Here is a 24,597-nt window from a genome sequence, read left to right as displayed (position 1 = left end):
AAAGGTTATGAAAGCAATTAATAACACCAGTGACAAAATCAGAAGAGTAGGCTAATTTATCATTATAGATTTTAATAAGGCCTATAATGTAGGATTAAATATACAATATTTTTAAGAGTAAGGCAATTTGAAAAAAGAATGATTTATCAAACTTTAATTTAGGGGTTTTTATAAGAGCTCAAAATGATTCCCTCGAAAATAAAATTGTGTTTTGTGTTAAGATAATATTATTATCTTCTTTATAATTAATAAAATGTTCAAATGGGCATTATCATGCCCCCACAGTATCCAAATGAAGGAATTATTTTAGATAATGTGGGATTAATTGGCTAACATATTCGTTAAGAAATTAAGGTTTAAAACTTACATAAAAGCCTTATCAGTAAAGAATTTTTTAATGTGAAATAATGTCTCCCTGGATAACTTCCTGTTTGTATTACAAAACCCCTGTCCTAGAGATCGTCTTATTTCCATCTTTTACTTATATTTGTAAATCACTGTTCCAGGTATGTGTAATTTAAGTCTTTGATGGGTAGCAGTCTGATGGAGAGCCAAGTATCTCCTTTTCTGTTTTAGTCTAGGGATGTGACCAGTGGTGAAATGGCTTATTCTGATGTCTCATGTGTTTGAAATTCTCTTTCCCAGTGTTTGTGAGCGCATGTGAGACTTGTTGAAAGTTGAAATAGTTGTTTCAGTCTCAGAAACAGTCTTATTTCACAGCGAGCAACCTACTCACAATTTGAGGAAATAAGGGTCATTCTGTAGGAGATATTACAGTAATGATTAAGATAGGTAATTCTCCACTCTTAAGTTTGGGTTCTGGGGTCATAATGAAAACAGGGATGTTAGCTCATTTCCTTTGGGAAATTGCCACTTGGGTCTCTATTATCACCCTATAAATTGTATGTTCTTTATTAATATTCATATTTTCATAGTATCTTTCAACTCTGTTCTTGCCTCCCCCTCCCCTTTCTCCTTGTCTTACAGTAATTGGTAAATCTGAAATACATTTTAACTTTCTCTATTAAGGATTCTATCAAACCTCATGAAAGGTGATCACTATGTTAAAAATTACACAATGCCGTTGTGGTGAAAACTGAATATTCCAATTTTGCTTGTCAGTGAATCATAGAAATCGTAGTTCCCCCCCAAACTACAGTGTTATTGACTCAAAATAGATGATCATGGCAGTAGTCACCTTGCTACAGGACTGGTATATGGAGTAATACATTTTGTGTTTAGAAAGTATTACACTTTGGAAGAGCGCAATACTGAATAAAAACCAGTTCAGTAATACAAATCTTTGTTTGATCACCAAACTATTTAAAAAGGATAGTTGAAAATAACTTACTCTTATTGATATTCTTGACTAACATTTTCAGACATTTGTGATGGCCCATTTGTGTTCTGGTTCTAAAGTATGTCTTGTGAACATTATTTTGCATAAATGTATTTTCAGAATTCCATCTCTGAAAAGTAAAGTGAAGTAGTTTTACAAAGCCTACCTAATTAAAAACATTTCTTATTTATTCTATTTAGGTTATGCTTTCCTTAATGAATCTATTTATTCTTTAAGATTTAATAACGCTTCCAAGAATGTTTATTATCCAGCATGGGACTGTTGGGGAACTATAAAAATTGGTATAAAACTGTATTATTGTAATTATAATAACACTTGTTGTGGTGGAGAATGAGAGGAAAACAGTGAGAAAGCATTATTTTAATGCAGCTAATAGAGTGAAATAAGACCATGGCTCAGAGGGGTTTTTTTAGGCTTTCTTAATGGCTATAAATTTTGTTCTCTTAAGTGATAATGGTATTTGAAAGTGTTACATATCTATTAAGTTTATCAAATATGTCTCTATAGTGCTTTTTTCTCCTAAAATATATATAAATTATAGTAAACTGGTTTCCATCAAACCCAATAGAAGCCTAGCCATGAGCACTGCTTATTATCAGAAACTCACCAGTAAAGGAACAGAATAAAGTGAATGTATTGCATATTTAGGCTACTGCATGTAAAAGTATCAGTTAAGAGCAGGGAATTTGGAGTTATACAGACCTGGGTTATACCAGTAATATGGTTATCAATGTATAGATGCAATCCATTTCTGTACAAAATCTATTGGAGGAGAGTCTTCCCCCCCTGTCTCTTTTTAGCTTTATATCCTAAAATACAGTTAAATCATCTTGTGTATTCATGCAAATATGGAATTTCCTGTATGGGATATTCTTTTGTAATTCTGTTTGGGAACAGAGAGGTAACATTAAAAAAACAAACAAATTTGTACAAGTTTTTGGAGAAATCAGATCTTTAAATAAAATGGAAACAGTGACATTAAGTATGAATCCACTTGGTAAATACTGAATGAAAAAACTAGTTACTGTTCAGAAGGATTTGGCCACTTAATTTTTAACACTTTGAGTAAATAGCCACATGAGTTAAATTACTTTATGTGAGTTTCCCTCAAGATGAGACACACTTATTTTACTTTGGGCTACTGACCTGCTGTACTGATTTAGTACTTGAGATCTAAGCAGAAGAGATGATTGTAGTGAACTTATTTTTGGCCTGGGGTGTAAGCTGCAGAAGATGTACCTAGATTTGATATAATCTTTTTCTTTCCCTTTTTCTATTTGCCCCAGTGTGTGGCTTCACAGTCTCCAACGTGGTTGCTTGGTCTACCAACTGTAGACCAAGTTGGAGTCCTTTAATACATGATCAGTGGTGATATGAATAACTAACAACACTTCATTGAGCCTACAGCTGTTTCTGTGTCTTGATGGTTAGTGCCTAAAGCTTAGCTAATCAAACCTGTGTAACACCAGTTAACATTGCCCCTTTAGGTAGTCTGCATGGCTTTCAAGTTTTGCTGTTGGAAAGCTTGGAGAGGAAAGCATCTCTTTTTCTGGATGACGAGGATATGAAAAATGATAATGGCAATGGAATGCTGGCTATCCTTTTTAAAGAATTTGAAGAGATCACAATTAAAAACTTAAGTAGACAGCAAAAAGTGTTTTTTCTACTTGATGTCTTCAAAAGAGAAATTGGAAATGTCTTTCTGTATTCTACTTTTTTGCTTAATTGCTGAAAATAATTATAATGATGATGGCTGTCATATTTTGACTCTTTTTTTAATGCGCCAAACTTTGAGATGAGTACTTTACCTACTATTTTCATTTATTCTTTACATCATTCTAACACTATAGATTATTTTTGTTTTGACTATTTTATAGATGGACCTGTTACTTTTACCTTTCTGAACCTCATTCTCCTCTTCTCTATAAATAAAGGGATAGGCAGAGTTGGAGATTTTAACTAAGTCTGTTTTTCTTCAAAGTTCTTGATCTTAATACTACTCCTACATGCAATAGCCTAAATATGCAATAAATTCATTTTACTTGGTTCCATTCCTGGTGAGTTTCTGATAATGAGCGGTAACCATAGCTTGTCTTCTACTCAGTTTGATGGGAACTAGTTTATTTTAAGACATCGTTTGACTGATGTTGTTATGGTTCATATCCTGGGCAGAAACTATTGTCAGAGGTTATAGAGGGCAGCAAAGAAGGAACTATGTATACTTCTGAGAGAAGGTAAACCCTGGTTTTCTGAGTGTGTGCAAATATAGAAGGGAAGACCAACCAATAAGACAATGAGCCTTAATAATCTGATTATATCAGCTAGAGTGACTGTCTTACCCAGTGCCTTCATAGTGTCACATCCTTCCGTAGCGCCCCATTGCCTTCATGATAAAACCTGTGGCTCCTTTTCTTTGAACCTTTGCCTGCTTGCCTACGAGTAACCACAATGATGGTAGTAATAGTTGAAATAACCAACAATTATGGACCTTACATGAGTGATTGCAGATTCCAACAATTTTTACCATCTCAACCCGAATGGAAATAATCCTTTTGGTTCCTCACAATATACAAAGGTAATAAATGTACTAACTGATTGTGGCAATACTCTTTCATTAGTTTTTAGGATTTGGGGATATTTGCATATATTTTCTAATTTAATTCTTAAAACAACCCTCAACATTGTTTCATAATTGAGTAAACTGAGTCTTAGAGACATTAAGTAACTTGTCCAGTATCACACAGCTGGGCAAGGGATGAAGGCTTGATTAAAACCTGGGTCTGTGATTCTAAACCTGGTGTGCTGAACCAGAAAACCGTTAGAGCCGTATCGGAGATTGTCTGACTTAATTCTCTAGTTTCAGACAAAACTGGATCACAAACAGAGAATGCCAAGCTGTGGCCTGAAGATGTGTACTCTTTGAGTTATTAAACGCATTTGATTTGGGGGCTGACTTTTTTTTTTCTTTTTGTTGGTTGGGTAGGGGAGCATTCCTGTTGGCTGAGGGCGCCTTCTCTATCACTGGGCTGCTTCACACATCTAGCTTTCCCACTAGTCCTATAAAGATATTTGAGTTTATAACTTTGGTCTCAAAGGTCAAGAGCAAACAGTTCACTCTTTCCTTGAGTGTTTTGAGAAACAAAGATTCCCCAACCACTTTCCTCTGGGATGTTCTGTTACTCTGCCAACATTGAAAAAATACTGCTTACTTTTAGTTTTAATCCATTTCCTCCTCCCTTGCCCAGCCCCACTGATACATAGAACAACTGCTCAGAAAACCGTTGGTTTCCAAGAATACAGTTCTTCAATACTCCCTTTGCATCTTGTCTTTAATAAACCTTTCCCCCACGTAAACCAGCCTTCCCTTTGACATCTCAGATGGCTGACAGGTAGTTAACTCCTCTGGTTGGCAGATTGGTGTCTCTGCCACACGGAAGTGTCTTTACACAGTAAAGTTAATACTTCCAGCCTGGATTTATTTAGCATCTTCTGACACTCAGAAGAGCCAGGGAACACATGCCTTGCTCTCCCTTGGGATGGCTGAGTATTAGATTAAACTCGCAGGAAATATTTGAATGTCCTCAATAAACAGACTTTGTATTTAGGCACATTAATGTTTTTTGAAGTTCTTTATTGCCTTCATTTTCAAAGTCGGTTTGAGAGAGCTTTTACCAGTCATTTTTGGAAGTTATTTCATTACCACTTCCCTTGTTGCTTAAAAAAAAAAGAATTGTAAATCAACTACTAACTCTGGATTTTCTTTTGCAGATGCAAAAGAAATTGTTTTAAAAGCCCAGATCTTAGCTGGAGGAAGAGGAAAAGGTGTCTTCAGTAGCGGTTTGAAAGGAGGCGTTCATTTAACAAAAGAGTAAGCCAGGAGGTTTTAATTCCTTGTCTTTGGGCCAAGCAGTTATGGAAGATCCTGCTCATGATTGAAAGGAGCACTGAGAAAGAGGGTTGGGGTGGGAGTAGGAGCAGGAGGTAGCACATAAAGGAAATAAATTACAGGTAGAGGGCTCTGGCAATGCCTTAGTTTTCCTTCTCCTCCCATAAAAGGATTTTTGTTCACTAATTGGTGAAAACTTGACACTCCTCCTGTTCTAGACAATCAGTGATTCATCATGTTTGATATGGTACCACTTACAAATTAAATGCTGCTTCTGTAATGCCACTCTCCTACTCAAGAACCAGCGGTGGCTTCCCATTACCGATGGCATCATTGGTCCCTCCTGTCTGATAGTCTAATTCTTCCTTTATCTGCACCTGTCTGATCAGCTTTATATCCTGTGTCTCCACACACTGAACACTTTCCTCTCCTCTCCTATCACATACCTTTCATGGTTTACTTTGATCCTTCCCCTTCCCTTTATCCCCATCTTTGGTCTTACTTCCCACATTGCCCACTATCCAGTATTTGTTATTTAGCTCTTATCTTAGTCTGCTATGCATTTCAGCATTGTGTCTCTACTATGACTGTAACTTACGTGGGGGGAGAGGATAGCAAATGTAAGCAAGCTTCTTTTTGTTTCCCTTCCCTCCCCTCCCTTCCCCTCCTCCCCTTCCCTCCTATTGTTTCATTCATTCATATATATGTTGCACTCAGTGAGCCTCTGGTACAGTGCTAGGCACCTAGTGTATGAGCAGAAAACACCATGGATTCTATGAAGGTGGAGGTGGGCCCTGGGCAGGGTGGACTTGGGGATATAATACGGACTCTGCTTTAAAATGATTTTCAACAGAAACATTGACTTTCTTTTCTTTCTTCTCTCTCTCTCTTTTTTTCTCCTCTCTCTTAGTCCTAAAGTTGTGGGACAGCTGGCTAAACAGATGATTGGTTATAAACTAGCAACAAAACAAACTCCAAAAGAAGGTGTGAAAGTTAACAAGGTAACATGAATGCTTTTGGTCATTTTCTGTGTATGTGTTAAAAAAAAAGAAAAGAAAATCATACTTCAATTTTGACAGAATCAAATGAAGCAATGCACTTTGGCAACGTGCCATTTTATTTTTTAAACCTCACATAGTTAGTTCTGTGTTATGATGTAACTTCAAGGAGAAATAAAAAGGATTCTAAAGTAGTAATAGTGTTTATTATCATCAGCATTTAGTAAAGATGGGTAGTGATTGAAATACCTTTTTCTTTCAGAGCACAGGCATGATTCTGTTTAAAGCCGAAAGACCTTGGCATAACAGCTCCTAGGGTCAGTGACAGACATTCTCTGCTCCCTCGCAGCCCCACCCTCATCCTCAGTATATCAGAATTACTGTACCCGTTACAGTTATTTTTCTATGTGCCCCTATAACTTACTTTAAGATTGTTACCATTTTGACCCACTGTTCTCACTGGGAGTATGTTGTATTAGTGAGGTCTCTTGGGACACCCAAGTGTGTATAGGGCACGTACATGTATACACACACAGAGAAAATAAAGCCAAGAGCAAAGTGGCCTGCCTCAGCCATGAAATTCTGAGTGGCAGAGCTGAGGCCAGAGCCTAACTTACCATGAGAGCATCTGTCTTGGTCCCGAAAAGGACACTGAGCTGGAGGGAGATGGGGATACTGGAGGGTCATTAGCTCCTTCCCTCTGAGAACACAGAGCCTTTCTAAATGTCCAGGAAGCCCACAAACAAGACTGGTTCTGCTTATTTCCCTTTCCCACTGCCTCGCAGGTAGATTCAAGAGCTGTTTACATCTTAAAGTGGTTTTTTGAATTTATTTTTGTTCAGCCCAGTGAGGTACTTTTTTTTCCTTTTTAAACTGGTTATGAGCCTTTACCTGTGTAACGTCTTCACAATTTGTCCCCAGAAGATATGATTAGTAGTTTTGTTTGTAGGAATTTTTTGCTTTATATGGACACATGGGGTTTTAGATTAGAGTTTCTGATACCTTTAAAAAGCATATAAAAATACACAAAAGAGGGGCTTCCCTGGTGGCGCAGTGGTTGAGAGTCTGCCTGCCAATGCAGGGGACACGGGTTCGAGCCCTGGTCTGGGAAGATCCCACATGCCACGGAGCAACTGGGCCCGTGAGCCACAATTACTGAGCCTGCGCGTCTGGAGCCTGTGCTCCGCAACAAGACAGGCCGCGATGGTGAGAGGCCCGCGCACCGCGATGAAGAGTGGTCCCCACTTGCCACAACTAGTGAAAGCCCTCGCACAGAAACGAAGACCCAACACAGTCATAAATAAATAAAAGAACGTGAATTTCTTAAAAAAAAAAAAAATACACAAAAGAAGATTCACACTATATAGATATGCATAAAATTAGCTCTGTAGATCGGTTCATGAAATACTAGAGATAAGTGCATTCTTGTGAATTGAGTCATTGCCAGGAAACTACCAGAGTGATTTATTTTTAAGTGTTTTTTTCCCTGATTGCAAAAGTGATTAACATATGTAAAGAATTCCAATAATACAGAAATATAAAAATTAGAAAAGTAAAATTTCCCTCTATTCTCACCCCTTAATTGCCATGCTTTGTTTCTGTCCTTTTTCTCTGCAAAATGTGTATTACCACATTTTGTAACAGTATTATTATATGCAACTTTAAGGAACATGCATTTTTAATTTATAGAATCTTGGACATCAATCAGAAGTTCCCAGATTATAGAAACTTTAGATTTCTAAGTTTGTTCAAGAAGCTATTTAAGGACATTACATACCTCGATTCACACTGGGTTTTTTTTCCTAAGTCTGTGTTTGTGGTGTGTTCCTTGGGATAGTAATAGGGGAGGTGAGACAGTGCTACTCATCATGTGCTCCATGAGTCAGTACCCGTACTGGTTACTGTTTCGCAAAGAGATTAAGTTCAGAAACTGAGTACACTGTTAATCCTGTCTAATCGCTGTCCTGTTAAACGTAGTTTGTACACTGGCTCTCATCCACAGGCTACAATTTGAGTAGCATGATATATAAAAAAACAAAACAAAATGAACAAACAACAAAAAAATGAAAAACAGGTTCATTGGTCAAATAGGGTAAAGTATGTTAAAAAGCTTTCCATACCGGAAGACTCCAAGAAGAGGCTGTGTTGATATTGTTTGTGTCAGTCACAGATGAAGATTGTTGAAATGTATCTGACTGCACTTCTCATGGCATGAGTGTTGATGGAGTCCATTTAGAGTCTCTCTGTAACAATCCCTAAAGTATTTTAATATCCTGGTTCATATGAAGGGCATCTGAATGTCAAAAAACTGGTCTGTTTATAAAAATTTCTTGAATTATCTATTGATAATCATCATTTTCCTGAGAATGTTTTTCTGAAGAGTGCTGGGTTGTTTCTACCAAGCAGGAGCTGTTTGAGGCAGCAGCTGGTCTTTACAAATAGAAATTTGATGGAATGCAGAGCATATCTGTCAACACTTTAGAAGATTAAGAATAGGACTCTTGAATGACACTTATCCTAAAAAGTGATAACGTTGTATTGCTTGTCAGAATAACTACTGAAAGTTATTAAATCTGGCTCACTAGACTAGCTCTGTATTAGAAAGTGACTTGAAATCAGAATGGTTCTATGAAAATCCTAACACCGTGTGCCAAGAAATATTTCTTACAAACTCATGAGCTACCATTTATGATAGAAGAATCACTGTGAAACCCCTTATAAAGTACTTTATTTTTAACCAGTCATAAATTCCATAAAGGTGTGAAAAGAAGGAGTTCTGTATTCATTACGTTATAGCTTTCTAGGTCATCATATATTTATCGTATTTCATGTGACTTAAAAATTAATGCTTTTGTGGCTTCTGCGTAGCTAAAATCTAATGTTACTTAATGAGTAACATTTTTTGTGAAACGAATTACTGAACTCTTAGGAAAAGCAATGTATGTGATTTTATTATTTTCACTTCTAGTACTGATTCTTCATGGATATTCTTATTTTCTTTTAAAAAGCATCCAAGACATCTGTTACTATTTTTGTTGGGAGTGTTGGTACAGCCTCTCTCTCCAAGGAAATTTAATAGTACTTATCAAAATTTAAAATATGAACAATCTAAAACTTAGCCCTTTTACCTTTATATACCTTGACCACAGGGATACTAAAACAGTGGAGCAAAGCTATATGTACAGAAATAATCACTGAGGCAGCATTTTAGAAACATGAGTCCACATAAATTGTCTGTCATCAGGGACACGGTCAAATAAATATTGACATATAAGTACTGTGTAGTCACAATGAAGAGAGAAGACCTTGTACAAACCAAGTTGTAGTATTAAGATTAAGAACAAAAAGGAAGAAAGAAAGGCATTCAAGCATGTATAATATGCATCTGTGTGCAGGATGATTCCATGACTAATGCTTGCAGACGCATAGGGAAGAGGTAAAAGTTAGTAGTGGTTTTTCCTGGCAGGGTTGCTTCGTGCCTCTGTTGAGGTCGTGCAGAGCAAGAGGACACCTGTCTGGCACATGCGTGGAGAAAGAAATCCTTCCATCTAATTTGCCTCCTGCCCATTCATGGTCCTGGAATATGACCACATCCTCATAGAGGAAGGGACGACTTTTTCTGATTATCACAAAGGTTCCCTATGGACTCGTGATCACTCTGACTACTGGGGCCCAAGGGGTGTGTATGTGCAGCAGGGAGCTGCTTTCACTGTCTCCTCTGTATACTTTTAGTATCGTTTGCATTATTTTCAAACAAGCAAATATTATGTTTGTAATTTAAAAGAGAGTATAAATTGAAATAAAAATACAGTGATCCAAGAGATAGAAGTATTCAAACATAGGAAGCATCAGACATACCATAAAAAGAATCCTTCTTTGGCAACGAAACTTGGTTTTCCACCAGTGCAATCTGAGAAAAATCAGTGTAGTAATATATATGTACTGTTAATGTCTCAAATTAAAATAACAGCTGCTTCCCTGGAGTTTTTCTTAAGTATCAGGGTTTCTGAAGGAAGAAGAAAAAGAAGATTAAAGTGGGAAGGTTCCTTGAGGCAAACCGAATACCTGTCACTTGAACAAGTTATCAGGATCAATTAAGGAGGTGAAAATGGGCACTGTGCACCATGAGAGCAGCACTCTCAAATCTCACTGTGTTTAAAGACCCTGAAAATGAAGCTGTTTGATTTGTGTAGCAAGTTTGTATAGATTTCCAAGTGGAAATCAGCTTGATGCTGACTTTATTTGACTTTCCCGCTAATGTGGTAGGTGATGGTTGCTGAAGCCTTGGACATTTCTAGGGAAACCTACTTGGCCATTCTGATGGACCGGTCCTGCAATGGCCCTGTGCTGGTGGGCAGCCCTCGGGGGGGCGTTGACATTGAAGAGGTGGCAGCTTCGAATCCAGAACTTATTTTTAAGGTATGTTTAGATTCCTGACTATGCTCTGTTCATTGATTGTTGCTCTACAACCTGTTAAAGATTTAGTGTGGAGTCTGAGCCAGGTAGACTGTTCCTGGGATTTAAGGCATGAAGATATTGAGTCCTTTTTCTTACTGGGTGTCCAGTTGAAGGTTGGGTAGATCCAAAGTATGCGCTTTTCAAGGTCTTTTTCTTTGCTTTTCCCCTCCCTTTGTTTTTTCCTCCTTCTTGCCTTTTCTTTCCCCCTCATTTCTTTCCATCCACCTTGCCCCAAGAATTAACCAATGGAAGATGATTGTGATATTTCCATTTCCTCTTGGTTAACTCTACCCCATTTAACAGTATATATGACCCAGAAATTCTCTCCTAGGAAATCAGATGTGAACTAGAGACTGCCTTGATGTCTTTCAGTACTGGTAATGAATACTTCTAACGCCCAGATTCTATCAGTTTGTTTCAATTCATTAAATCTTGTGTGTGGGTTTTTGTTTTCTTTTGTTTTATTTTTGATATTAGGATGAGTTTCTAGCCAAAGAGACCTGAGGTCAAATCCTAACTAGCCAGTACATTTCTCAGTGTCTCTAAGCCTCATTTTTTGAATGAGTAAAATGAAAATGGGAGTAATTCCCACCCCACAGAGTTGTGAGGATTAAATGAGGTGATGTATGTAAAGTGCTTATCAACCTACCTCAACTATAAGAAGAAAAACCTAAGGTCTTTAGAACTATAATCCCAGCTTTTAATTCTGAGTTCTTAGTGTCAAAAAGAAATCACAAAAAAATTTTTTAGCAGAAACATTCATTATTCCTTTTAAAAAGCGATTTTTTTCCCTCCAAAAAGCAGGGATTTTATTTCTTGAAACTCTTCATTTATATAAGGTAGTAATACTTTGGAGATTGGTTTTAAAATGTTTTCACCAATGTTACATATTTAAGTTAACTACTTTGGAAGTTAAATTGAGACTTTACATGCTGGCTTACCAATAATACCTACTTTTTTTTTTTTTTTTTTTGAAATTAACATGATTTAAAACAAGCCATTCCATTTGTTACGAGAATACATGAAATAATATATATGAACAGCACTCAGTGTCTTGGAGGCAATGGTCCTTTGTAGAGCTAGGGTATTATTAATAATTATCATCATCAATAGAGTGTTTAAATCATAAGGTAGTATTTAACCTGTATAAGACAAGCTCTAAGCTTAACAGCAGTATTAGGCAGGAAAACCTTACTTTGGAAGCCTTCCAAAAAATGTCATAAAAATTAACTGCCTAAATATTCGTCACTGCCATCTGTATAGTAATTAAAAGTGAAAACTGGCCTCTGATTGTCTTGTCAGCATGCCACCCTGAAGAATTGTATAGTTTTCGGAAAGGCTGTTTTATAGATGGTCTGCTAATTAAAATATACCCTATAGGCAGCTGTGGTGGCCCTGCTCAGAGATCTCTGGAAAGGTGCCACACTTTAATTACTCATTTGCAAATAAATACTAAGTATTTTCTTTTGAGGTTGTAAATCTTTTCATTTGACTGTCTGAATTTTGCTCATTTGATTCATTTTTATTAGGAGCAAATTGACATTATTGAAGGGATAAAGGACAGCCAAGCTCAGCGGATGGCCGAAAATCTAGGCTTCTTTGGGCCTTTGAAAAACCAGGTACCTGAGCAATTGGAGGCTGGTGTGTCTGACTTGTTTCAGAAAATGTTTGGGAACTTGCTAATTGCCTCTAATGTTTGTGATTATCAGGAAATAGGGTAATTTATTGTTTTCTTTTTTTTCCTCTAGTTGTTTATAATGAAAAAATATTTACCTGGTGTTCCAAAGAAGATGTTTATGACATGTGTGTTTATATATATATATTGATATATCAGTATGTATGTGTGTGAGAGTGTGTCGCCTGCAGACACATGCACTTTGTTATGTATGTTGGTCTCTTTGTCTTTTTGGTAGCATTGCAGCTCCAGCGCTTGAATTATAAGAGGCAATATAGTGGTTAGAAGCACAGGCTGTAGAGTCAGGCAGTCCTGAGTTTGAATCCTGTGCTGCTACCCAGTACATGTGTGATTCAGACCATCTGAACGTCACTTTCATCATCTGTAAAATGGGGTGATGAAATCCTAACTGAGAGGGTTATCATGAGGATTGAGTAACCTGATGTGTGAAAATGCATATTCAATACTCCAGAAAGGTCAGTTATTATTGTTATTAGTAATATACATTACTTAACTAATTACTATTCTTTCATAGCTAATGGGCATTTGAGATGAATGTTAATGGCACAGAGGTGATATTTCACTGAAAACAGCTTAAATTATGCCAATTTAGTAATTATATCCCTTGGTTTCAAAGACAGAAAAATCACCCTCTGAGCTATTAAGGGAGAGAGTCTGTCTTGAGCATCACAGCCCTGCACTGCCCTTGGTCCTGCCCATAGAGCCTGATGTTATGTCTGCGTAGGCAAGCTTCCTTATCTCACAATTAAATCAGAAGAATTTACTGGCTATTGTTTTCCTCTTCCATTACTAAGAGGAGCCACCTTGATAACCCTTCATCCTCTGTGTGTGTGTGTGTGTGTGTGTGTGTGTGTGTGTGTGTGTGTGTGTTGCCCTAGAGCTCTAGGATTGTTATAGTTTCCTTTAATTTAGTTGGGCAACGTTCCTCCAGTAAAACAGTCAGTTGTGCACTCTTTTTTTTCTGCCTTTAGTTTTTCTTTTGATTGATTCTATGTCTAGAAGTTTAAAGGGTAACAATAAGGCAAGTCATAGAAGGGTGAAGCAGAATAAGACTTTAAAATATATTTGTTTCAGTTAAGAGAGAACAGCACTTACTGGAAGATTGGGGAAAAGGCTCCAGTGGAAAGCTACAGCTTCAAAGTGGTAGTAGGAAACAGGATCATCGGGGACTAAACCTCAGTAGGAAATAGAAAGGGCCAGGCTTCAGTGGACAGTTAGAGGAATTAATTGCCATTTCCGAGACTGGCAAAGAGACGCCAGGTTAGTGACCTGCTGAAAGAGAGATAATGGAGGATTTGTGCGTAAGGGCTGCAGTGGTTGGTTTCACTTCCTGAGTATGAGGCCACTAACTATATTAGCTGATCATTTGAGATTTATTTAATGGCTTCTTGTGTATGGGTGGTGGTCACGGAGAGCCACTCTCCATGTAGTCACTGTGTTCTAGCCACACTGTCCTACAGTCAGTTCCAGAATGTGCTCAGTAACCCTGTTTACATCCTCTATACCCCTTTGCACATCTGTATTTCTCTTGGACATTTGCAGTCACCTTTGCTGGATTCTCATCCGCACCACAGCAGGGACTTGGTGAATCTTGCTCACTACTGTGTTGCCAACAAAGTGCTTGGCAAATATATTAGATGCCCAGGAAACATCTATCATATGCGTGAATAAGTGAAATAACACATCTAGATGTCCACTTGGAAGAGATTCCTAGGGAGTCAGGGATGGGTAGCTGTAAGTGACAAGAGAATAAATTTGGAGTGGATAAAGTCTGCTGACCACATGGCTTGAAAACTCAGGAGGTAAACATAACAGAGTTCTAGAGAAGGCAATAATAGTATTATGTACACCATCAGTCCCTCCCCCCAACATAATGTAAGAGACAATTAAGTTATTTATAGCTCTTAAATGACTGAATCATGTTTTTCCAATACCCTAAACAGTCTAGGTTTTAAGTGAGTTACCTATGGAAGGAAGATGAACATGCAAGTTCTCAGGGGTCATTAGTAGCTGTATTGTCATTATATTTTTGACTTAATATACTGAGGAAAGTAAAGAAGTGTTTTAAATCAGTTTTTTTTTTTTTCCTTTTTTCATTGTTGTCTCTATGAAAGGCTTTAAATCTTCATTTGCTCAGCAGAGTTGGACCAAGGTCATCTGCTGAACCCTGGCGAACAGAGGTGATAATTAGCCATTGTTTCCTAGAGGCTCGGAGGGCAGTGGTCGGCCTTCTGACAGTGAACACAGGAGGAGGGGGTGTGAAGGAGAGAGAGAGAGATCTCAGCTGTAGTTGTGTCCAGATTTGTTCATCTGGGGCCCCCCATTTATATTTGGACAGTAGAACGTGGAATGCATGGTGTAGCAGCGCGGGGAACTTTCGGAGCTGTAGATTGAGGGATCTCTGCTTTAAGTGCTTCCTCCAGTCGTGGGGCTCAGTGTACTGTGAGCAGAGGAGCCACCTGAGAGGAGAAAACATGTATTTAAATAATCAGCCATTGGTGATCTTTTGATAAGGAAATGGTATCTTAGAGGCCCCTCGACTCAATGTGACTTTGAAAGTTACTTGATTTTCATTTAGGATGTGGTTTGGGCCTTTGGAGGTGCCTCACTCATGGATAAATGACATATAAAATGATTCTCTTATAAAATTATTAATATCTTTCCTGTGACTCATGCCTGTTGTCTCTAAAATGTGATGTATTAATATTAAGTTTAACCAAAAATAAACATCACCTTGCGTAAAAACCTACCAAGTATATGTTCCTGGTGAAAATACATTTCAGCAAGAGCTGACTGAAAAGACTGAAGCCATGGGAAAACTGAATATGACTAAAATCCGCAAGTTCCTCAAGCATGTCTTAATTATCATCTACACTATTCATTTCTAAAAGCATAGGCACCGTGAATTGGCAGCATGCGCCTCTAGGATTTGAGCTGATGAAAATATCCGATAAACCGAGTTAATACAAGCTCATTAACCCTTCTGGGTGTGGTTTGTACCTCTGGCTACCTTTAAGAACCGTATATGAATGTTGATGATGTTAATTCCTGGAGTGCAAGAGAACTTTTTCAAAATTTTTTTTAACCTGTTAAAGCATTTTTGAAGACATTGGTAAATTTGTCAGGGTTTCATGCATATGGCCCTCAGGATATTTGATGTTAGGCATTTAATTTTTTTGATTGCTTAACAAATAACCTTAAAATAACATTAATTGTGGCAAAAAAGAAACAAAACAAATATTCTGTCCAGCATGGTTACTGAGGAAGTAGGTGGCAGTGGCAAGCTGGCTAACTGCACATTTACTAGCAGGATGTTTTCTTTGACTGTGTTTAATCTGTTTTTTACATTTGAACACATTTAGAAAGCAGGGGAGCCAACTCAACTTGCCACAGGCCTTGCCATTTCCTGTTATTACACCTGGGCAGACTGACGAAGCTTTGCCTGGAGAGCCCTTATAGTCATTTGGTGTATAGCCTCTGGAATAAGGCACGTTCTGTCTCCGAGCCAGGCTGGATCTCCCTTGTGGATATTACAACACAGATTTTATAACATATACCCCTTGTAGGTCTTACAGCATAGATCTAGTCATGCTTCAAAAAATGTTTATGGTCCGCCTTTACACAATAATAAACAATTGTAATAACGAATGCCCCCCAAGTGCTGTGTTAATGTATAACTACAATGGCAGTAACACGAGAAAATTCAGGCTTCATGCTAAGCTAGGTTAATATAAGCTTTAGAAGTTTTAAAGCAACCCAGGTGTTCATAGACAAATAAATGGGCAAAAAAAATTTAGTATATACATACAATGGAAGGTTGTTCAGCCTCGAAAAAAAGCGAGATCCTGACATGTGCTGCAGTGTGGATGAGCCTTGAGGACATTTTGCTAAGTGAAATTAGCCAGTCACAAAAAGACAAATATGTATCATTCCATTTATATGCGGTATCTAGAGTAGTCAAAGACTGGTTGTTAGGGGCTGGGGGAGGGGAGAATGGGAAGTTGATGTTTAATGGGTATGGAGTTTCCGTTTTCAGGATTCTGAAAAAGTTCTGGAGCTTGGTTGTACAACATTGTGAGTGTACTTGACACTGATGAACTATATACTTAAAAATGGTTGAGTTTGTGAATTTTATGTTATGTGTATTAAAAAAAAATTTTTAAGTAGCTGGGATAAGATCTTATAGATGTATGCACACAGAAGTTATTCTGTTATGCAGTGTCTCCTTATTATTAAATTAATGATCATTTCAACCATTATTTATTGTGTTGACTCTGCACAGAGGCTGAATAACTGTAGTGGATGCCATGGTGCCCAGGGTAGACATCATGCCTCTCTTATGCAGCTCACATTGCACGCTCATATTGATAACCTGGAAAATCCCTAAAAATACAAAAAATATTCAGCAGTGAGTCACTTATCTGCTCTACACTGTAACTCAAATAAAATCAGTTTGCATTTATAAAAATAGAGTAAACATTAAATAAAGAAAATCTTTAAAAGTTTTTTGAAAAAATAATGGTAGAATTGTGAGGGTGGGACCAACCTTTTTCAAGTCCGGCACGAAGCCAGAAGCCAAGAATGACATTATTATTATCAAATTTCCGTGCAGCAGAAGTAACAAAAACATGGGCAAAAGATAAATGTTAAAGGACAAAAATATTTGCAATTTCTATGAGATTAAGAGCTAAATTCCTTCATGTAAAAACGCCTCATATAAATTAAAATGAGAAATACTAAAATCTCAACAGAAGAATCGGCAAAATTCACAGCAGAGGAAATACAGATGCTTCAATATCATAGAGAAATGCTCAGATTCATTCACAGTAAGAGCGATTCAAATTAAAACCATATATGAGGTACCCATTTTTACCTAGCATTCTGAAAGATCCAGATAGCTGATGGTTGTGCGTAGAAAAACAACCTCTATGATGCTGGTTTGTAGAAGGGGACGTTAGTGAAAGCTTTTACCAAGAACAATTTAATAAAATCTTTTATTATGTAAAATGCCCACCCATTTTTGCTCCACTCCAGGGAATATATCCTACAGATGTTTAATCATATGTACGATATATATGTACAGATATAGGTAAGGCAGCATTTGAAGTAATGTCAAACTAATGGAAACCAAATGACCATTATTTAAGAGACAGGTTAAATGAATTACGATACATCCATACAGTAAAATATCATGCAGCCATTTACAAGATTGCTCTCTTTGTGTTGCTGATGAAGGCCCTCTGAAACCTATTAACAAAGAAACAAGGTATAGAACCAAGTTGGGTTTTTTAAAAACGATGAATGCAGAGTGTATATACTTGCATATGCATAGCTGTATCTCTTAACGAATAACGAAGCATCAAGCAGTAAGGTGGCTGCTGCAGGAGGACAGATGGGGGCTACGTGGCTGGGGAGTCTGGTGAAGGTTCTGAGGGAGACCCTTGTGTACCTTGGGAATTTTCTATCATGTACATGTACTATCTAGCCAGAAAAAAAATAATATTAAAAAATAGTCAGTCTTACTCATTATGTTTGTTTATGTCCACTGGCTTTCAAATTAGGATTTAAGGAAGTTTACACATGTATATACAATAAATTAAGATTATATGAATTACATACATCTCCAGGAGTTCTTTACTCAATACCAGAACAAAGAAATCACTCCTAGTATTTACCGCAGTGGGACTTTATTCTAGGTAATTGGTTATGTAGGTGCTGTGAGAGCAGAGAAGTTTCAGAGTGGACGGAGAGGCAATGCAGAGCTAAACAACAGCAGGAAATTGTTGCTACCTGTGTGCTCAAGGGACAAAGTGAGGCGGTGGTATTACTGGACTTTGGGATACAGAAGTTGGGACCCTGGTGGGAATTAAAGCCAGAGGAGACAGAAAGAGAGGGGTAGAAATACCCGTCTTTTTCCTTCCTCCCACCTCCTGTCTCTCACCACTGCTTTCCATTGGCTGAACTGAAGCCAGCTGGCCCAGGAGCCTTGGAAACACAGCCTGAAAGTGTCAGCTACCTTGATACAGAGTAGAGGTGGGGAAAAGCCAGAAAGGAATCTGAGGGCAAATAATGCAGGATGGGAACAATGAACAAAAATGTAGCAATGGGAAAACCATGGCTGGGAAATACGATGGAGCCAAGAATGAGACCGAACCCCAGCATTCAGCCTTGATTGCACATTGCACAGTCTCACTGTGCTGCATCACAGGCTGTGTTCACTGCAGGTGCGAGCTTTCCAGGGTGTTGTCACGCCTCATTTGTGATTCTTCCCCTAGCCCGGGCTCACGCAATGCCAGCCTGCTGTGACATGAGCAGTTAATAAATGTTAGTTGAAAAGAATGAATGAGCGAGTGAATTTCAAGCAGAGTAAGAAAGATGAAGTCAGGGATAGGACACCAGGGAAACTGTTGGATATTTTTGCTCTTTGTGGTTTATGCCTTTGGGACAAACTGTTTTCGGTTTGAACTGTGCTATTCAGTAAGTTTACTGTTTGGGGCTTTCATCTTCCTGTTTTGCAACCATTTCCATTAGACACTCAGTAATTGTTTTTTCACAGATTATAGGTTTGGATTGATGAATATAATAACAGTTTTATTCCAGCCTAATAAGGAAAACCTTGTCATTATAAACTCTCGAAATCATGTTTACCTTTTACTTAAATGGAGCTTGTTTGCATTAGTGATTGTAGCTCATATGGTGGTATAGCTCAGGTAATAGGGACATGATAATTTTCAAAAAGATTAACAACATTTTTAGGCCGTACTGAAAATATTTTGTTTTCTTGATAATGGTATTTCCTGGTGTCTGGAGGAAAGGTGAGCAATTCCTTCTAATGAATAGCAATAGAAATTAAAATAATTATGCTTTTCTGTTTTTCCCTTCAGAAAACCTAACTGAAAATAAAGACATAACTTGCTATTTTTAAGGTTTCATTAATCCAGCAAAATAAATGTGTGTTTTTTTTTTTACTGCTTTCGTGTAATTTCATTTCACTTGATCACATTTAGGCTGCAGATCAAATTAAGAAGCTGTATAATCTCTTCTTGAAAATCGATGCTACTCAGGTGGAAGTGAATCCCTTTGGTGAAACTCCAGAAGGACAAGGTAAAAAAAAAAAAGAGAGCGAGAAAACAAATTAATGTAATTATTTATGCAAACTATAAATTGTACAAAAAGACTGTAGCAGCAGCCTTGCATTAATTTTCTTCAGTAATTTAATTTCTGCCATAGTTTCAAATGCTCCCATGATGCAGTTGAACATTTCAGCCCTTGAGTTTGTTTGTAGCCAAATGCCAAGCCTGCAGGAAAGTTATTTCTTGTTTTATTTAGAAACATCCATCCACCATCACCCCCTAGTTTTCATGCCCCTCACTGCTGCTACAATGGTAAAGATTTAGGCTGGATCAGGAGCCACAGCACTTGGGTGTAATGAATGCACCTGCTTTTATGGAACTGGAACTGTTTGAAGCTTTTTAGTTTACCTAAATCTGCATGTAATTTCACCTTGTGTCTCCTGCTGAAGTTATGTCATCATGGTGAAGCCTCTAGTGCCCCATCGTCAAACTCTTTCTCGTTACTTGGTTAGCAGCAGAAGGAGACATTTTTGTGGAGAAGGTTTTTTCTTCCCATTGGGTACTTGTAGTGTATCAATAACTGTCTTATATCTCAGCACCTACCACCCTTGCACCGTGTCTTGCATACAGCAAGTATTCAGTAAGGTCTTATTAATTTGATAGCAAAAGCTTGAAAATGTGCATGTGTTTATGGTGGGGGGTGGAATATCAAGGGGATAGGATAGTGATAATGTAAGTTTCATGAACCTTGTCTTTTTTAGTATCTTTCAACACCAGTGTCTTGTTTGTTGCTTAGCATGTTGTGAGCAGACAGTAAATAAGGATTTGCCATTGGACTAATAAGTACCCATTATGTGCAAATATAAATAAGTTGTAGACCAGCATGGATGGTACAGTTTTTTCTCTTTAGTATATTTCAAAGATTGTATAGTCGACTCAGAAAATTTAAAATACCATGTCCTTGGAACCCAGAGAGGCCTGGGATTGCTGTGTTCCAGCCACATATGTGGGCTAAGCCTCAGTTGTTTTTTGTTTGTTTGTTTGTTTTTGTTTGTAAATCCAAAAGAGTGGGTAAAAATGATACCTATCTTGTAGGGCAGTTGTCTAAATGAGGTGATTGGTGTAAGCATCCAGTGTTAGACACAAAATAGGCTGGCCCCTGACATTCATAAAATGTATTCTTCTCAAGTAGTATAGAAGTAGTCCAGGAAAGGTATAGATTTTATATTTTTATCTATTTTTTTGTTTTATTTTGTTTTTTGTTTTTAAAGATTTCAGATTAGGACAGGCAAAGAGCTCATGTTTAGGAAACCATTGAAATTAATAGGTTTCATGGTTTACACAAGTGACCACTAGATAAAATTCTGTGATTGGTCATTTATAAGCGAACTACCTTTATTCTTAAATATTTGAAAAATTGCATTTGGCTGTAAAATAATCAGTATTTGATATAGAGAGGAGAAGAAAATTGTTTCTGGAACTCATACTTCAGGCACTGTGATAAACTTTTATGTGTCTTCTTTTTTTATTGTTTATCATAACCCTGAAGAGTTAGGAGTTGTTATCTCCATTTTATAGAAGATTGAAGAATGAATTTGACTCCCCCATGGGCAGTTAGTTACTGGAGCTGGGATTCAAACCCTTGTCTTTTGGAGTCTGGTGTGCATGTTGATTCTGATACGCCAGACTAACTTATGGTGACCTGCCTTATTTTCTATTTTTTCCATCTTAAACTGTTAATTTGCTTTCATCAGAGTGATCTAGAAGTAGTCTCCAGTTTGGGAATATCAGTTAAAATTCATGCTGCATTGAGTGGCTGATAATTAAATCCAAGAGAGGAAGTTCAGTTTAAATTCTTAAAGGTCATATATTGCTTTTCAAGCTAATATGCACAAGCAACCTGGTTATTTCATATTAACAAAAAAAATGGAAATTCAGCCATCAAGTGGGATAAAAATGGCATTTTCATTTAACCCTTTGGGAAGTTGTCGGTCACAGATTGTGGTCTGGCAGCAGGGAACAGGGCTACAAGAACCTTTTCCTAGAGAGTGTTTGTAAAACCTCGTAAAATCTGAAGTTTCCTTTTTAATTATTAAGAGAAAGGAAAATTATTGAGCTTTTTCGAAGGAATCGTCCTAAAATACATTCCATGTATATAGTTCATTAAAACATAAGTCTTATGTGATATTTTTAAGAGCAAAATTATCTTTAGCTATTAATTTGTTCATTGTACCATAAAAGTTCAGCTATTGAATTATAATCACAATTAAATAAGTGTGTTGGTTTATAACTCCTAATGAGCAGTAGTCAAATTAAACCCAATTAGGAAACGTTGATGAATGACCAAATGTACAAATTGATCTTCGTCATTGTCACAGTGCCCTAAAGCCACCCTTTATTTAGGAGCTATGAAAGTAGTCATTTCTATCTTAGCAATATTGACAATATTTATAATCAGAATACTTAAATTTTTCCTTTTAGATCAGTAAGAGCAAAACATATAACCTTTCCCATTAAAACCTTGACTTAACAATTACTCTTTTAATTTAGAAGTTTAAGAAGCTTGGCATTACACCAAACTTCTTACTTTAAGAAGTTTTAAACTTATTCCTTGTACAATTTCTTTGTAAAAGAATTTCTTCAGTCTTCTATTGCTTGATGAGGAACATTTTTAAAAATTCCAGGTGAATGGTCATATATATGCATAATAGATGACACACAGGAGAAAGAATAGCATTGGCCTTGATAACATCTACGCTGCTAGGTCACCAGTGGGGAATTTTTGGTACACCCCAAGAATGATTTTTTCCAATGTGATTAATAGTCTGATTCAAACAATGTAAGTGGGCACTACTGACTGTAATGTAGTTTAGTGACTACTAGTTAGGGTTATAATGGTTGTTAGTGACACAAACCTACATCAGCCTAGTTTTTGTTAAAAAGCCCCCTGGGGAGGTGGGTACTTATTTTACTTGTGTTACAGAGACGTTTAAGGAGTGGACTGGCTTAAGGTATGAAGGTAATCAGGGGTTCTCTGGTTCCCCAGTGCTGCTTGCCTCTAACTCAGCGTCTTTGTCAGCCAGCACCTCTGGAGCTGTCAGCCAAGGTGGCTCTCAGTTTTCATCATTCTCCTCCAGCAACAGTAACAGTCCTTTCAGATGATGCTGATTGGCCCTGCTTGGGTCACATGTGCACACCTAGACCATTCACTGAGCTGGAATCACATGGTGAGAAAAAGGCAGTTTCGCAAAGGAAAAAGGGACATTGAGTTAAAACATGTCTATGAGAATGACAACTTTTATTGAAATGAAAGCAAACAATTAAATAGAAAGAAATGAACTGTTTTCCTTGCTTGTCCAATTGCAGTGCCAGATTTAATTCATTAAAGCTGTAGCCAAGTAAAAAGCAAGGTTTTTTTCATTTTTAATTATTTACCTATCTTCATTTACTTATTTTGTAAGCCACTGTGAGATTTTATATCTTATTTCTTTTCATCCCATTCTCAGCCAGATCTGCCTGCACACAGACTCGTTTCTTTGGTATCTTTAAAACAATGTTTCTCATTGGGGAGGGTGGGCATTTTGTTCCCCAGGGGCTGTTTAGCAATGTCTCGACACATTTTTTTACTAAAATATAATTGACATTCAACATTATATTAGTTTCAAGTATACAACACAGTGATTTGATTTATATCTATGTCTATCTATTTAGTGAAATGATCACCACAGTGAATCTAGTTAACATCCTTTTTTGCTTTTCAAAACTTGGGGTGCAGGATGCCACTTGCTTCTAGTGGGTAGATGCCAGGGATGCCACTGAACATCATACAATGCACAGTGCTGTCCCTCTCATAAGAAAATGATCTCACTCAATATGTCAGTAGTCCTGAGATTAAGAATTCCTGCTCTAAGGCATCTTCATCAGTTGGAGCCCAAATCCATTCACTGAGCTGAAGGAATTAAACCCAATTTAAAACAGTGACCATCTGGCCAAGATTCCAAGAGAATTAAGGCTGGGTGATCCAAAGTTAAGTGGCACATCAAATTCCTTTCTTTCTTCAGATTAATTTCCCTAAATAACCACCCTCTTGCTCTGTGTTAGCAAGTGCCCATGTTGTTGGTGGGTGTTTCTCTGTGTTTCTCTCTTTATACACAAGACTATTTTCAAGAACATTCTCAGTTCTCTACGTTCCTCCAAAGCTCCCTCCCGCCTAGTGTCTATTTTTCTCTTTTCACAGCAACTAAAGGAAAGTTCTCAAGAGTATACAACTCTTTGAATATTAACATTTAACGGAAAGTGGACTAATTTGGAAGTATCAGCGTTTTAAAGCCATCTTGGCAAAGTGCATTTCAGTAGCACGTTATGGTTATTTATCACAAATCGAATTCAGTACATTGCTTGAAGACAGATTATTTTCCAAAATAATTATGACAAGTCTTATTTCCTGCTGTTTTTATGTTTCTTTTATGTGTGAGTCTCCCCTCTGAAATGTATTTTTCTTTTGTTTAATTCTGTGGCACATTCTTCTGTTAAAACTGTAGGGTCAGAGGCCGCTAACTGCCAGTCACGTTCTTCAGTTCTTCATCGAGGTTGTTGAATTAGCAGCTCACAGGATCTCACACCATTAAACAAAACAACAAAAACACCCTATGAATATAAGTACTGCAGCTTTCTTTGATATTTGTTCAGAAGGAAAATTCATTTGTATAATCTATCAAGCATATAACAATATGCTTTTGATGGTGAAAATTGTTTTATAAATATTAATAGGTGTGTTTTTTTCACTCACTTTGTACACAGAATGGCCTTTGTTCGAGCTGAATTTTCTATAGAATTGAGGTTTCATTAATGTGACATTGAAAAGTTTAATATCTGAACCAAGCTCAGCACCTCCAAAAATACATTTTACCATAGTTTATTGTCTTATTAAATGAAAAAGCCAAGGTCTGAGCAAGGAAGTTTATTTTATTGCACTATTGTTGACATAGCCAATCCATTTTTTTTTAAACATCTTTATTGAAGTATAATTGCTTTACAATGTTGTGTTAGTTTCTGCTGTATAACAAAGTGAATCAGCTATACGTATACATATATCCCCATATTCCCTCCCTCTTGCGTCTCCCTCC

At 37.2% G+C, this 24,597-nt stretch overlaps 1 protein-coding gene across 3 annotated transcripts in view; it reads left to right on the top strand.

The window, feature by feature from the left end:
- The window catches only part of SUCLG2 (succinate-CoA ligase GDP-forming subunit beta), a 255,788-nt gene that overhangs the window by 122,191 nt on the left and 109,000 nt on the right, over positions 1-24,597 (top strand). For all 3 annotated transcript variants that reach the window (XM_082412336.1, XM_082412338.1, XM_082412337.1), the window contains 5 exons: positions 5,129-5,228; positions 6,157-6,247; positions 10,511-10,663; positions 12,232-12,321; positions 19,406-19,502. In XM_082412336.1, the coding sequence (XP_082268462.1) occupies positions 5,129-5,228; positions 6,157-6,247; positions 10,511-10,663; positions 12,232-12,321; positions 19,406-19,502 (531 nt within the window). The remainder of the gene's footprint in view (positions 1-5,128; positions 5,229-6,156; positions 6,248-10,510; positions 10,664-12,231; positions 12,322-19,405; positions 19,503-24,597) is intronic.

Source organism: Balaenoptera physalus, assembly GCF_965194825.1.
Source record: "Balaenoptera physalus genome assembly, chromosome: 11".
Classification (NCBI taxonomy): domain Eukaryota; kingdom Metazoa; phylum Chordata; class Mammalia; order Artiodactyla; family Balaenopteridae; genus Balaenoptera; species Balaenoptera physalus.
Note: the sequence above shows the minus strand (reverse complement) of the source record. Positions and strands in the feature narration are given on the sequence as shown.